General features: G+C 44.8%; 2 protein-coding genes across 2 annotated transcripts in view; one reads left to right on the top strand and one right to left on the bottom strand.

Annotated features, from left to right (window-relative positions):
- The window catches only part of HTR2B (5-hydroxytryptamine receptor 2B), an 18,405-nt gene extending 13,893 nt beyond the window's left edge, over nt 1-4,512 (top strand). The window contains exons 3-4 of the mRNA XM_019503437.1: nt 882-1,082; nt 3,323-4,512. Coding sequence (XP_019358982.1) covers nt 882-1,082; nt 3,323-4,212 — 1,091 coding nt within the window. The 3' untranslated portion in view covers nt 4,213-4,512. The remainder of the gene's footprint in view (nt 1-881; nt 1,083-3,322) is intronic.
- Nucleotides 1-15,128, bottom strand: part of PSMD1 (proteasome 26S subunit, non-ATPase 1) — a 137,696-nt gene that overhangs the window by 90,871 nt on the left and 31,697 nt on the right. The window lies entirely within an intron of this gene.

Below are 15,128 nucleotides of genomic sequence, written 5' to 3' on the forward strand. Positions count from 1 at the left end.
TTTGTAAAGTAAATATTTAAGAGATCTTCACTGGGGAAGATGCAGCTCTCAAATGCAAACCCCTTGGAAAGCCTGAACGTAAAACAAAGTGAATGTCACTGTCCCAAAAACAAAGCAGTTGGCGGACAGTTGCGCTCTATACCCAGACACCATTAAAAACGGATTAGCCCCAGTCAAAAACGTGATTTAAGACTGAAGTGTTGAAAAGCTTAGGCCACTGCTTGTGAAAAATGAAGGGGGTGGGGGGGTGGGGACCAATAATCTTTTCTGGGTAATTAGACACTCAGGGATGGCAGAGCCCTGTGTAGCCAGGGCAGGTGCGAGTCTACATTTTGTGCCATGACATAGCTGATCTTTTTATTATACAACGGTAGGAACCAGACATCCAGCCCCAGCTCTGCTAGAAAGCATTGCTCACTGTCTCCTTCATTTAATACATATCCAATTTGCTGGGCCTTATGGAAATCATACACCTGAAGTGCGATCACGTGGTGTCTCTCCAATCACTTTTACTACCTAGCACTTCCTAGGAACCAAAGTCAAGGCCTATTTTTGTTCAACCCTGTACAAATAAACCAAGAGAATTCATGCCCCAAAGAGCTTACAGCCTAAATAAAACACAAAGAGAAAGGGAAAGAAAGAGGTCCGGCAGCAGAGAGGATCAATATGATGGCAACAAACGTTAGTTAGTTTTGCATCTTCTTGGGGTAGGGAAAACAGAAGGAAAAACAGCTGAGCAAAGTTTTGTGGCAGGTGTAGAACAAGGTGCGGTTCCCAAATAACAGAGATCTTTTGATGAAATGAAGTGATGGAGAAAATGCACACTGGACACTCAGAGAATAGCAGCAAAAGAAACTAATGTCTTTCCTGCTCTCTTTCAGATAACGAGTGGCCTCTTCCACCAGAAATGTGCCCCGTTTGGCTGTTCCTTGATGTCCTCTTTTCCACTGCGTCCATCATGCACCTCTGTGCCATCTCACTAGACCGTTATATTGCCATAAAGAAACCAATCCTGGCCAATCAGTATAATTCCTGGGCTACAGCAATCATCAAAATCACTGTGGTTTGGCTCATTTCAATAGGTATGTGATTTGGAGACTGGGAATGGGGATTCATTTTCAGATTAGTAGTTCAAAACTAGTGCAGGGTTCAAATGGCAAAGTGTTGCTGGATGGTAACTTGCGTCAGCTGTGCTGGGTCTCAGGCCATTTTGTACAGCGCAGGTCATTACCTCTCAAAATCCGTATGAATAGTCATCTGCTAGCAGGCTTCTTGAAGGGAGTCACAGATTGAGTGGGAATGGCTTTCAAAATGTTTTCTTGTGCCTAGAAGTAGTCCCCAAACCATTGATTTGACACCCTCCGAAGCAGATGGGGATGCTGGCTAAACAGCTGCTCTGGCTGGACCTATTCTGGGGGTGCAAATCTTCAGGTCTGAGCGTAGTCAATCCAGTAGCTCCTAGAAGTACAAATGTGAAGTGCTGAAACGGATGCTGTTGAATTGGTGCCTCCCTTCTAACTGCTTCAAGGAGCAAAAAATGGAGCCTGAGGTTGAGAACTCTGTTTCAGGAAAAGGATAACAAAATGCAGTAATACTGACAGCTCTACTCTTAAATGGATAGAGGAGTCGACTTTCTGAAGTCATATGCAAGGAGGAGGGAAAAGGAGTCTCTCATATTCAAATAAATAAGCAGCAACTAGCCTGAAGCAAACTCCTAAAGTCAAGGTTGAAGCATAAGAAGGATCTGCTTCCAAGTGAGAGGCACATGTATATTGGTTTATATTACACTTAAAACTTTGCATATGGCACAATGCCCACCATTAAACGTTTATTAGATTTGGGCATAAAATGTAAACTGCAGACGGTATCAGATGACGGGACCAGAAAAGCTAAAATGTTTAGTCCAAACAACTAGCTCACAATGGCAGTACGGTACAGCAGCAGGAGCACTAGAGACACAAACAACAGTGCCATCCAGAGCAAGCAACATTGTGCCGAGAGACCCAGCCATCTTTTTTGCATCGCCCAGGTCACTGATGCAACACCAGGGACAAGCTGCAACTCTTCTCGCCCTACGTATGAATTCCTAAAAACAGAGACTTCCTACACGAATTTAGAAGAGAACGCTGATAACAAGTGAAAAGATTTATTGCCACTTTGTCATGAAAAAGGAAACTGCTCTATAGAGGCAAGAGGCTTAGATACTGACCTTCTCAGCCCTGATTTACTGCCATTAATCAGCTCCGTACATTTGCATTCCTTATCTTCCATATAAAGTGCTCCGCAGCTGAACCTGGGCATTTCGACTCCGAGGTTAATTTGATTGAGTCTCTGCTTTCTCCTTCATGAGGTGTGTCAGTTATTAAGGAAAGGGCTGCAAAGCTGATGGCTAGGCCATTTTGCTGCCTGCTACTTTCAGACTCCACTGAAACAAGGCTGGGGAACTCAAAAACATGGTTAAATTCCTAGATCATCCTGAAAGATACTGGGGAGAGTAGCACAAGGAACGTTTATCAGACACACAGGAACCTATTTTTGTTGTTGGGCCTTGATGCAATGGAAGTGTTGTCTGTGACTTAAGTCATAAACAAGTACATTTAGAAAGACAAGCCCTTCGACTAAAACAGTTAAGGCAAAAGAGCTCAACTTAGACACCCTAACTATCCAATGGAGCTTTAACCAGCCAGCGCACAGTGACGATACATAGCAGAATACCGGCATCTATTTAACTACTTATATATTCTAAATCATTGAGCGAGGTGAAAAAGTCTGTTAACCCAGTCTGATCATGTGATGGAAGATCAGAGAGAGAGAGCAGTGTTATGTATTTATGGGATCAGAGGTGCAGAAATTCCCGTGGTTGCATTCAGGAAAAAAAATTATTTCCCTATGTAAAAAAGCCACACTAATTGAGGTGGTTAGAGTTAAAATCATTAACATGAGTTATATCCAAGGAGCTCTGTTCCAGAGCCAAACTGAACACTAATCTCTTTCTTCCCAAATTATAGAGCATCAGGCGTCACCCCTCAATGTTAGGCAAGCCTTTAATGCCAAGTTTGCTGCCTTTGCCTACCCAGGTTTTGAAAACCTCCAAGGATGCAGCGTCCACCACCTCTCTGGGTAACCTGGTCCAGTGTTTTACTACCCTCCTAGTGGAAAAATTCTTCCTAATATCTAAGCTAAACCTCCACTGCTGTAACTTGAGACCGTTGCTCCTTGTTCAGTCAGCTGCCACCACTGAGAATGTCACAGAACACCCTCGCCTGCATCCTTTGAAACTGCACTGATATCGAGCTGAACTATTTCCACTTTTCTTCCCTAGGTATTGCCATTCCCATCCCGATCCGAGGTATAAAAGATGGACGTGGCAACTCCACTAACATCACGTGTGTTCTGATGCCTGAAGATTTTAGTGACTTCATCCTCTACGGGTCGCTGGCTGCCTTCTTCATCCCACTCGCGATTATGATAGTCACTTACTTTCTGACCATTCAAGCGCTACGTAAAAAAGCCTACTTGATCAACAAGCCGCCTCAGCGCTTAACTTGGTCCACTGTGTCCACAGTATTTCAAAGGGATGTAACACCTGGCTCATCACCCGAGAAGGTGGCCATGTTGGATGGCTCCAGAAAGGACAAGGCTTTGGCCAACACAAATGATGACATGTTTATACGTAGGATGTCCACCGTTGGAAAGAGGTCGATGCAGACCATCACCAATGAACAGAGGGCCTCAAAAGTTCTGGGGATTGTATTTTTTCTTTTCTTGTTGATGTGGTGCCCGTTCTTTATAACAAACATAAGTTCAGTGCTGTGCACGTCCTGTAACAAGGAAGTTATTCAAAGGCTCATGGAGATATTTGTTTGGATAGGATATGTGTCTTCAGGGGTGAACCCTCTGGTCTACACGCTCTTCAACAAGACATTCAGGGCAGCATTCAGCAGGTACATCACTTGCAATTATCGGACCACAAAGACAGAGAAGGCCTCTGAGAAAAACTGCAGCAGGATCTCTTTCAGAAATTCAGTGGCAGAGAACTCCAAGCTCTTTATGAAGCACGGGATGAGAAATGGGATTAATCCTCTTATGTACCAGAGCCCAATGAGACTCCGAAACTCGCCAATCCAGTCTTCGTCAGCCATTCTGCTGGACACGTTGCTGCTCCCAGAGCACGAGGTCGATAAAATGGAGGAACAAGTCAGCTACGTATAGAGGAGCAAAAACTATGTCCTCAACATATAATGTTGCTGTATGTATTGTAGGTAAATGTGCTATATACGGATATAAATACTATTGTCTTCTATTATTTATACAAGCAATATCTTACTGAACTTGTATTAATTCATCTCCTCTAAGACTAAAAGGTTCCTCTATCCAAAATCTCCCCCACTTTACCGATTTAAACACAAATAGCCCACCGAAGTAACAGCAATTTCATTCCATTATAAAGAGCAAATATCAGAGCATTGTAGATTAAAGGCGGAGGGATCTAAATAAAAGAAGCTAAGGCAACTCCGGTGTTTGACTACAGTTTTCCATCATTCCCTGATCTCTTCAAAGCACATTTGTTTAAAAAAAAAGGTCTTTGTATACAAACACTATTGTAAAGTTCTCCTTGGTAAGGAGACAGAAACTCATAATAAGCTGGTCTTCTGCCCAAGACTGATATTAGCAAGGGCACACAAGCTTGCCAGCTGCCAGAAGTTTAGTTTAAACCAAAGTATATGCAATGCATGATTGTGAAGGCATGCATGTTCAGCACATCTCCCATTCTGCTGATCCCAGGTAGCAGAACACATGCTAACGGTGTCCTCAGCAGCAATAAACCCCTCTCGGTCTCGTCCTTCCAGGTCCTGGCTGTGGGGGCAGGATGCCACAGGAAGACACGGGTTTTGCAGACAAACTGTGGTCCTCTCAAGTTATGAGAAAGAAATTCCACAGGCTAAAACCATCCCATGTGGGGGTTTTACTCCCACTCTGTGCAAGACAGAATCTCTTACCTGACTGCCTCTTTCCCCTCCACTGCTCAAACACACATACCCGCTTGTTACTTCCAGGTGACTCACGAATGCTGAGCACCGACGGACTTCAGTTGATCTGAAGCATATTGTACTAAAAAGGATGACATGGCACTTTGCTAGCATAAGGAAAACAGGGCAGGCCGGGCCTGAAACTATCCCTGGAAATTTAAGCATAGTATCATAGTGCTTAGGGTCGGAAGGGATATAAACAGATCATCAGGTCCAACCCCCCACCCCAAGCAGGAACGGGTGCTGGGGTCATAACACCCCAGCCAAATAGCTATCCAATGGAATGTAAGAGTCAAAAATGAATTTTTCAGGCTCAGAAATCAGAAATGCAATCCCTATTGTTTAATTTAATACTATTTTTACTCACCAAGTAAAACCCACGGAAAAAAAATAAGGTACTGCAAATACTAGAAGAGAGATGTGGTAGGAATAGTGCTAAAAATGGCAGGGCATTTTTAGAGCTGTCACTGCTTGTCCAGGGATCTATAGGAATGGGAATCGCTTGTTCATGACTAGATGATGGAAATCCTGACTCCCTCTGAGGAAAGGACAGGATTCCACCTTTGATTTCACAGAAGCCAAAAAGTGCACAATATGTTTCAAAGGGATGCTCCACAATTTGCAAAAATTTACCCCTCCAGAATATCATTGTCTTTGCTGGTGTTAGATGGCTTCAAACACAGGCTGGACCCAAAACTGTTGAGTTTCTATGACTTGCCCAGAGCGTGCCCGCATCTGTGGGAAGAGAACGGTGAATTCTAAGGATCAGATGCCGTCTCTCCTGAGCATTTCTACTTCATCAAATGACCTGGAAGATGGGCTGGAGTGCAGCCTCAGCAAATTTGCAGATGACACCAAGCTGGGGAGAGTAGTACATATGCTGGAGGGTAGGGCTGGGATTCAGAGTGACCCAGACAAACTGGAGGACTGGGCCAAAAGGAATCTCATGAGGTTCAACAAGGACAAGTGCAAAGTCCTGCACTTAAGGAGCAATCCCCTGCACCAGGTGACTGGCTGGGCAGAAAAGGACCTGGGTGTGACAGTGGACAATAAGATGGATATGATCCTGCAGTGTGCTCTTGTTGCCAAGAAGGCTAATGGCATCCTGGGCTGCACTGGTAGGAGCGCTGGGAGCAGATCGAGGGAAGTGATTCTTCCACTCTATTCAGCTCTGGGGAGGCCACATCTGGAGTCCTGTGTCCAGCTGTGGGCCCCCCACTACAGAAAGGATGTGGACAAGTTGGAGAGAGTCCAGTAGAGGGCAATGACAATGTTTCCAGGGCTGGGGGACAGGACTGGTGAGGAGAGGCTGAGGGAACTGGGCTGATTGAGTCTGCAGAAGAGAAGACCGAGGGGGATTGAACAGCAGCCTTCACCTCCCTGCAGGGGGGCTGCAAAGAGGCTGGAGCTGGACTGGTCTCAGTGGGGGCAGATGACAGGACAAGGAGCAATGGGCTCAAGCTGCAGCAAGGGAAGTTGAGGTTGGATATTAGGAAAAACCTTCTCACTAGGAGGGTGGTGAAGCCCTGGGGCAGGTTACCCAGCGAGTGGTGGCCTCTCCATCCATGGAGGTGTTTAAGACCCATGTAGACAAAGCCTTGGCTGGGATGATGTAGCTGGGGCTGGTCCTGCTTTGAACAGGGGGTTGGACTGGATGCGACCTCCTGAGGTCCCTTCAACCCTCGTTGTCTCTGATCTATGCTTCTCCACTCTCCCGGCATGCCCAAGTTACTTGCAGAGTGCTGCGAACAAGCCCACGTAACTCAGCAAGCTCCCACATTCGTGGTTTATATAAATGTTTATTTTACAAGGTTGCCACACAACAAACGAGATGAAATTCAGTCGGTGTGTAACCATGATCGGTGTTTCCTGAAAAACCAGTGTCGCTGATAGCTTTAGACCTTCAGCTCCAGTCAGACAGACTCTGCTGGGCAAGGATGGTTTAAAATGGTTTGTACTGAGAAACAGTTTGGTTACCGTGAGTCAGTAATGAGATGCATCTGTGAGAAAAGGCAAAGCATGTTTCGGGGAAGGCCCTCCCAAGCAGAGAGGAAAATGTTAATACTCTCATATATAAAGGTTCAGATAACACCTCATCTGGAAAACTGTGTACAATTCACACTCAAGCAGAACTGAATTCAAACTGGAAGGGGCACAGAAAAGGGCTCCAGAGATGAGGAGGGAAATCAGAGCCTGTCTTACAAGAAGAGAATAAAGGAGCTTTGCAAAGAGAGGGCTGGGAGGGGATACAGTCCTTCTGTAAATACAGACCGGAGGGTATGCACTGAAGATGGGGAAGAGTCATTTAAGCCAAGGGAAAATATAGCTCAAAGATAAATGGGTTAAAAGTAACTGAACAAACTGAGGCTAGAATGTGAGGATATTTTTAACCATCAGAGGACAGATGCATTGTTTTAGAACAACCATTCACTAGGACCGATTCTTAAGCAGGGGGCCATGGCACCCCAGGGTGCCCTGAGATCCTTTCAAGGGTGATGCGCAGTGCCATGCAATTTTAGCACTGCTAGGTGTGCAAATATGATTCCCACAATAAACCCAGAGATTTCAAATAGGAATCCAGGGTGTTAAAACCATTCTGACCTGCTGTGGCCTTTCTGAATCCACTGCAACACAAGAACTACTCTAGTATTTTTTCATCGTCAACAGCTAAGTGAAAACTAAGAGCTGGCATTTTCCTAGGGGTGCTTTGAGTCTATCACAAGGTGCCTCGCATCTGAAAAGGGCAAGAACCACTGCTCGGGGAGAAACGGGGACAAGAAACTTAACTGATTAAGTAGCGATTGAACTGATTAAATAGTGTTTTCAAAGTTTAAGAGAAGGATTTTACCATGCACTTGTCTTCAATAGCAAGGCACCAGACTCCACAACCCAGAAGGTCCTTTCCAGAAAGTTTGTATTAAGAGAGTAATTTAGTAATAATAAATTGTTAGGGTCCCAACTAGCCCAGTAACAGATGTCTTCTTACACACTTTACTTAAAGAGCTGGAAAAGAGGAGCTCTTGACATTCAGATTAAACACATATAGGGGATGATGTTTGGTAAAGCTGGCAGAGTGGCTTATATTTTTTGCTCTTGGCAGAACTTGGTCAAACTACAGCATCTCCCTGCAGCTTCACTGCAGGTGCATATTTAGTTTCCAGAGAAGTAAGTGGGACGGGGGGTTTAATACCCAAACCTTCACTCTTTCGAGTTAAATAGGAGCATTGCTATTAACTCCCCTGGATGCACAATCACAATCCTTGGCATCTGCTCCATCATCTAACCCTGCTCATGGCATAGATAACTCTGGTGGCAGCCAATACTCCACCTGCACAAAAGACCCTGAAACAGCCGCAAACAACAAAGCTATAGTAACAGCACCTTATCAGCCTATAGTGACAGCGCCTTATCATCCTCAACCATACATTAACATACCTCAACACATTTAGAAAGAGTTAGGAAGTCAAAAGTGAAAGAAAGCAGCAGAAGAAAGAATTGCATCCAACTGTATTCTGGTTTTTGGAACAAGGTCACCTGTGGTTGATGTCTATCTACAAACATGTTTGCAAAACAGAAGAGACTATTTCACGTACCCCCTCCCCCCACAACAAGCTGTAAAACCTAAAGACGATGCCTATTGCCTACATGGATGATCAAGATCTTCTGACCCTTCTGGATGATTACACCATGAGCTCTTAGGAAGGAAATCCTATTTCCCAAAGGTATTGCAATTCTTACAGGAAGCAGCCAGTCCCTCCTCTTGCCAGTTTACCTATTACAATCAGTACCAGCTTAAATTAAAAAGTTTCTGTTCATTTTTAATGTTTTCAAAGCTTTTTAGCAAATCACTGAAAACCCATTTGGCAAAGGATAACTTTGTAAAAATGCAGAAGGGAATGTACTAAAGGTAACACATTTATATATTTAATTTACAACATAGCCACATTTCAAAGAGGACATGAAGCAGCCACTGCTAGCAAGTTCCAGAGCAAGGTACTTAAAATAAATCTCAGAGGTAGTTCAGACAAATATCAGAATCCCCCCAACAGCAAAACATGTCTACTAGTGGCCCTTGTCATCAATGCGCAGAAGTAACAGGTTGTTAGTGCTGTGAATGGCTCTTGAATTTTACAGAGAAATAATTGAGAACGGTTTCAACTAAGTTTTCTTCTAAAAATATCGACAAGGTAAAAAAAAAAAACACAAAGAGAAAAGCAGATTACTTCACATGTCTTGCTAAAAGTTTCTACTGGAGAATACATCACTCCATCACCCAACATAGCCTAAGAAAGAGCTCAGAAGCTAAGCAAACGTGCAAGTGTGAGCAGATTTATACATCATCCGAGCACAAACCAAGTGTATTTATATACACATCTGCTATCAACAAGCCAAATAATAGCTGTTTTTATGATGGGGTACCTTTAAGATGACTACATTAAATATTTCACTTTGTACTAGAGCTAAGGCCTGGTCTTGGAAAATCCTACCTGTGATTCAAAAAGCTTACGCAAATTAGCAAGCAAAGGAGTCCTGTGGCCAATAATTTCATCCATCGCCCTGCTGAAATAAAAGTGTAACACACTCTAGACTTTTTACCCATTTTTAAACTCTGAGTCCTAGATTTAAAATAAAATATTTGCCCTTTAATGTGCTCCTGATGAAAGCTAAGGAATGGGCAAGTAATGAAGGAAGTTTTATTTCTTCATGTGTATTCCTAACCCTGGCAGGAAATATATTGACAATGAAACAACACAGGAAAAAGCACAGATAGCGATAACGTAGTTCATTGGCTTTCTACTCTGGTAGGTCTGTCAGTCTGTAACAAAAAGCCCAACTTAGGTCCAGTTTAATACTGGTGTGTCACAAAAAAGGAATTACAATGCTACTACAGTAGGAGAGAAACAAGCCAAACCCTGAAAGACTTTCATAAGCTACTGCCTTGGCCAAGCAAATATGCATTGCACAAAACCCAGAGCATTCTTTCCTAAATTTTATCACCAGGATTTCTGTACATAAATAGCCACTCAGCATACTCCAGTTATCCAATTTAGCCATTCCATGACGATGCTGCAATCATGTCACAATCTACAACTAAGGAAGACATTGTGAAAGACTAAACCTGTGGTTCCCAACCTTTTTTGGGCTCAAGGCATCTTTAAGTGGACTCGAAACATCCCTCCATAACTTTTGTAAGCTAACTGGCACCCCATTTCAAGCCCTGATTTATGTATTATAGGGCTTATCTCTTTACACAGAGGCTGGGGAGTGTGGGTGGGGGATCATCCAAGCAGGGACAAGCCTGAGCCTGGCTTATCTGCTATCTCATCACACCTCCCTTCAAAAGGATCTGACAGCATCTCAGGGTGCCTAGTTGAGAATCACTGGACTAGACCTTAACTACAATATCCAGGAAGCAAAGGCAGGCTAGTTATGGAGGGGCAAGCTTTTATATAGACAGAAGAATTGCAGGAAGGGAGAACGTCGCTTAATTTTATGGGGTCTATGTAAAAATACTCAGGGACATGGAGAGCGTAACAATGGGGGATAGTCAAGATAAAGTAAGAGCCTGGCATATATGGCAGAATGAGACAGGGAGAGGACATATGGCCAGGGAATAAGGAGCATACCATGGACAGAAAAGATCCTATTTTAGTAAGGCTGGAAAACATTACATCCATTAACAAGACACAAAACAACAGCTGCATGTGATTACTGAAGACTGCAGTCAATTTGCTATAGGTACTATGCTGCATTTGAAACATTTATGCTCAGAGTCTATCTGCTAGCACCAACCTGTAGCTGTATAAACATATTGGAAAAATCCTCTTGCTGTCACCCCACATTTCCTCCTTAGCTACACTAATAAGTGAGAGGAGGTTTTGCAATCCTCAGCTTCCTACATATAGGTATCTATCATAAACAAAATATGATTTACAAAAGGTTTAGACTGCAGTTAATCACTCACCAGCAGAATGCAAGACCTTTTTTGGATGAAAGGGAACATCTTTGTTTAACAAAAAACATTGGGGAAAAAAAATCAAATTTAAGCCTTAAGGTTTCAGGCATACATAAGTGCTGAAATTCAGAGTTTGGGCTGAAACCTTCTTAATATTTGTTGGATCTGTGCCAGGAGATGTTAAATCAACTATCGTATAATTTCTACACTTAATAGTTTTACCTTGTACCTGCTAAGTGAGGCCATGTACCATTTAGGTCTTTATAGATTACATGCAACCCCAGCATTAAAGTGAAATGACCCAAACATGGATTTTTGACTAAACTGGGACCTGTGAATCTGTGAATACCTAGATGGGTTTTTTTTTTTTTTTTAACGTTACAGTAATGAAAATGTGATTGCTTAATACCATTTTAAGTAACAAGGCAAACAGGATATTCCCTTGAAACAACTACGCAGGATTGTTTAAAAAAAAATTCCCTTCATTTTTTAAACTACATTAAGGGAGATTCATCCAGTCTGGACAGCCCGCTCATAAGCTAAAAGACCAAAGGGCTCCCCACAAATATGCACATCTGAATCCAGAGTTCCCTCAACGGCCTTAAGAACAAGATAATGAACAAAGAGACAGGCTTTGCATCTTAAGGATCACTCTGGATGCATCTTAAGGACAAAGTAGAGAGAGCAAGTTTGCAAAAGAAATATCAACACCCTTCCACCTCCAAGAAAACTCTCTCTTAGTTTCAGCATCTCTGAAGATTCAACTGTTGGAGTGTGAAGAAAAAAGACGTTCTGGTAATCAGGCCATGTACCATTTAGGTCTTTATAGGTTAAATGCAACCCCAGCATTAAAGTAAAATAACCCAAATGTGGATTTTTGACCAAACTGGGACCTGTGGTCTGAAAATGCCCCAAGATTATCTGATTTCTGCCCCTCACACTAGACGCAGAAGTCCAAAACTCTGGTGACTTGCACTGAATGCACCAAAAGTGGTGCAACGTAAGACTTTCTTTCTCTTAAAATGGTCTTGGGCCACGAATATATTTTCAAGAGACGCATGGCACCCTCAGACGTGTGACTTTCTAAATTATGACTGTAATGCATGTAACAACATGGCCGTAAACCAGACAACAGAGAAATTCATAGAATCAAAGAGTAGGGCTGGAAGGGATCATCCTTATCCTAACTATCCTACACAAATCCATTGACCTACCTCCTAGGAAAACTAGGCAGCACAAACACCACTCAAAACATCCTAAACTGCCATGGACAAAAGCAGGGGGACTGCCCAGCAACCTGTAAAGCTTGCTAATGTAAGTTTGAGATCCCAGGTAAAGGAACTTGCCTCCTGCTAGAGAGAAAAGGCAACCCCCCCGCCCCAGTCTGTACCAATCTGTCCATGGGGTACAAGTCCCTCCTGACCCCAAATGTGGCGTCAGTCTAAACCTGAGGAGAGAGGCAAGACCCTCTCGCTACACACCTCTGGCTTTAAGTCCCAGCAGGAACCCTGGTAAAACCCAGGGCAAATTCTTAGCCCTGGCTGCAGTCAAATTCTCTTTTTGTGTTTACTTCTCTATTTGACGGTGCTGCGTATTCTCAGTGTCAAGTTTTCCTTGGTTTATTGAGTTCTCCTCAGTTTGCAAGAGTCTTTCATGCTGTAACACGGAAAAAGGAAACTTTTTACTAGGAAACTTATTACAGAAGTTGGCCTGGGGATTTTCCAAAACATTTTTGCTTTTTTAATTAGCTGCATTTTCAAGTCCCGTGTGTATTCTTTTTAAGTCTCCTGCAATCAGGGTGCCAATGTCCTTCCCAATTATTTAAAAAAAACAAAACAAACCCCAAACCATTGCTCCTTCAAGTGAAGACTGCCTATTATCTCACCAGAAGTCCAGTTTATATGCAGGGGCTTCTACAAAGATGTTGGATACTTTTATGTTACAAGAGCTAATTTCAGTTTGCGCAAAGTCGTTAAACAGTACAAAATAAACGAGATTCTGCAAAATAGGCAGCTTTTCGATTCCCTAGTAAAAATACAACAGCAAGTATCCCTGGCATAATGAGCTAATTCTTCATTTCACGGCTCAAAGCCCTCTATATTTTCTCCCAACTTTATTATGAAGACTCCTTTTCTGAGCAATTCATTTTTAAAGTCATACACAACAAATTTACTGTTTTCAGGCGGCAATCCATTACTTCCTGCTTTGTTTTGTTATACAATAAAAAGGTTCATATTTATTATCTCTCAACTCCTCAGCACTTCCTGGAATTTAGAGGAATGCATACCAGGCCTGATCCAGGGCGTCGCCCCCGCCAACCCTGCACACGATGATTTAGCAATTTAATTTTTTTTTCTAAGGCTTAGCATGACTCTTAGCACAGAGAATATTTGTAGGCTATAAGGAGAGTGGTACCCTAGGAAGGAATAGTTTCCCCTGCCAATGGGGTATAAGCAGCAGACTGCTGAGCTAGCTACCATTAATCCACTTGTACAGCTTAAGCATTCCAGCCTGCAATCAGAAGCTAAAGACACTGGGTACAACTTCCAAAAAAGTCTAAATGACTTGGGATATTGGAGATTTAAGCACCAAAGAGACAAAGCCCTTGCCTTCAGAAAATTTTTTTATTGCTAAAGTAGTATAACCCCATTGGTATGGACACACCAATTCTGGTATAAAACTGCAGAGACCAGTATAGCTTGCTTGTAATAAAGGGAAGAAGAAGAAGTGAATAACAGTATACAGACATGGTTATTTGGGTAGATGCAATATCTTTTATTAGACCAACTACATAGTTGGAAAAATTGTTCTTTGCAAGCTTTTGGGTACAAACGCCATTCGTCAGGCAGAGGGAGAGTCTGAAGCAGGGTGTTTGTGCCCAAAAGCTTGCAAAGAACAATGTTTCCAACTATCTGAGTTGGTCTAATAAAAGATATTGCATCTACCCAAAGAACCTTGTCTGCCTGTGTCCTTAGACCAGGAGCGGGCAACTACTTTGGGCAGAGGGCTGCTAACCCAGTTTTGGCAGGCTGTCAAGGGCCACATGGGTAGCCCCGCCCCTTGACAGGTGCCCCACCCCCAGTCACCATCGTGGAACCAATGTCCCAGGGCCAGCACTGGTGGGGCCCAGAGCGGGGCACAGGCCGGCAGGGGTCTATGAAGCTGGTCTGGGCTGCACCAGCAGAGAGCGGGAAGCTGGCCTGGCTCCACGGAGCCTCTGCGAGCTGGGACCCTGTGGTCCTGCCACCCTGTTCTGGGCCCCACCAGCACTAGCCCCAGGACACCAGTGCAGGCCCTGTGCTCCCACTGGCTCCCCACCTGCTCACACCCAGTGCCTCCCAGCCCTGTGGTACAGGTGGGGGGCAGCACACAGCCCTGACCCTCTGCTTGTCAGCAGGGAAGAAGCTGGTGCTGAGTGTAGAGAAAAGTGGCCCCTCGCCCGCTGCTCCCTGCTGCAGACGCTCGCAGCCCGTGCGGGGCTGTCTAGAGCAGGCACAGGCAGCCTCATGCAGGCTGCAGGTGGCTGCAGTGTGGGGTGCCGGCCATGGGGTGGGCGAGGGGCCACTTTTTCCCTACGCTCAGCACCAGCTTGTAACCCACCCCACTACCAGCCTGGCAATGGGGCAGGTTACAAGGTGGTGCTGAGCATGGGCCGGGGGGAGAGGGAAGCAGCCCCTCCCTGCCCCATGCCCAGCGCCCCGTGCTACAGCTGGCTGCAGCCCACCTGGGGCTGCCTGTGCCTGCTCCAGAAAGCCCCGCGTGGGCTGCAAGCACCTGCAGCAGGGAGTGCCAGCCATGGGGTAGGCAAGGGGCCACTTTTCTCCACGCAGGGAAGGAGCCCAGGGAAAAGCTGAGCGCAGGGGGGTGGGGGGGAAGTGGTCCCTCCCCCACCCTATGCCCGCTGCCCCGCACTGCAGGTGCTCACAGCCCACATGGGGCTGTCTGGAGCGGGCACAGGCAGACCTACATGGGCTGCAAGCAGCTGCAGCGCAAGGCACCAGGCGTGGGCAGGGAGGGGCTGCGCGCTCCTTCCTTGCCCAGGGTCCTGCCCCCCCTTACCTGAGCTCCCCATGCCAGGGCAGCCATGGGCTTCCAGCTGGGGGGGGGGGGGGGGGGGGGCCCGCCCCTTTGTGTTCTTTTTT

The sequence above is a fragment of the Gavialis gangeticus genome, unplaced genomic scaffold, assembly GCF_001723915.1.
Source record: "Gavialis gangeticus isolate Ggan-Ray unplaced genomic scaffold, GavGan_comp1, whole genome shotgun sequence".
Classification (NCBI taxonomy): domain Eukaryota; kingdom Metazoa; phylum Chordata; order Crocodylia; family Gavialidae; genus Gavialis; species Gavialis gangeticus.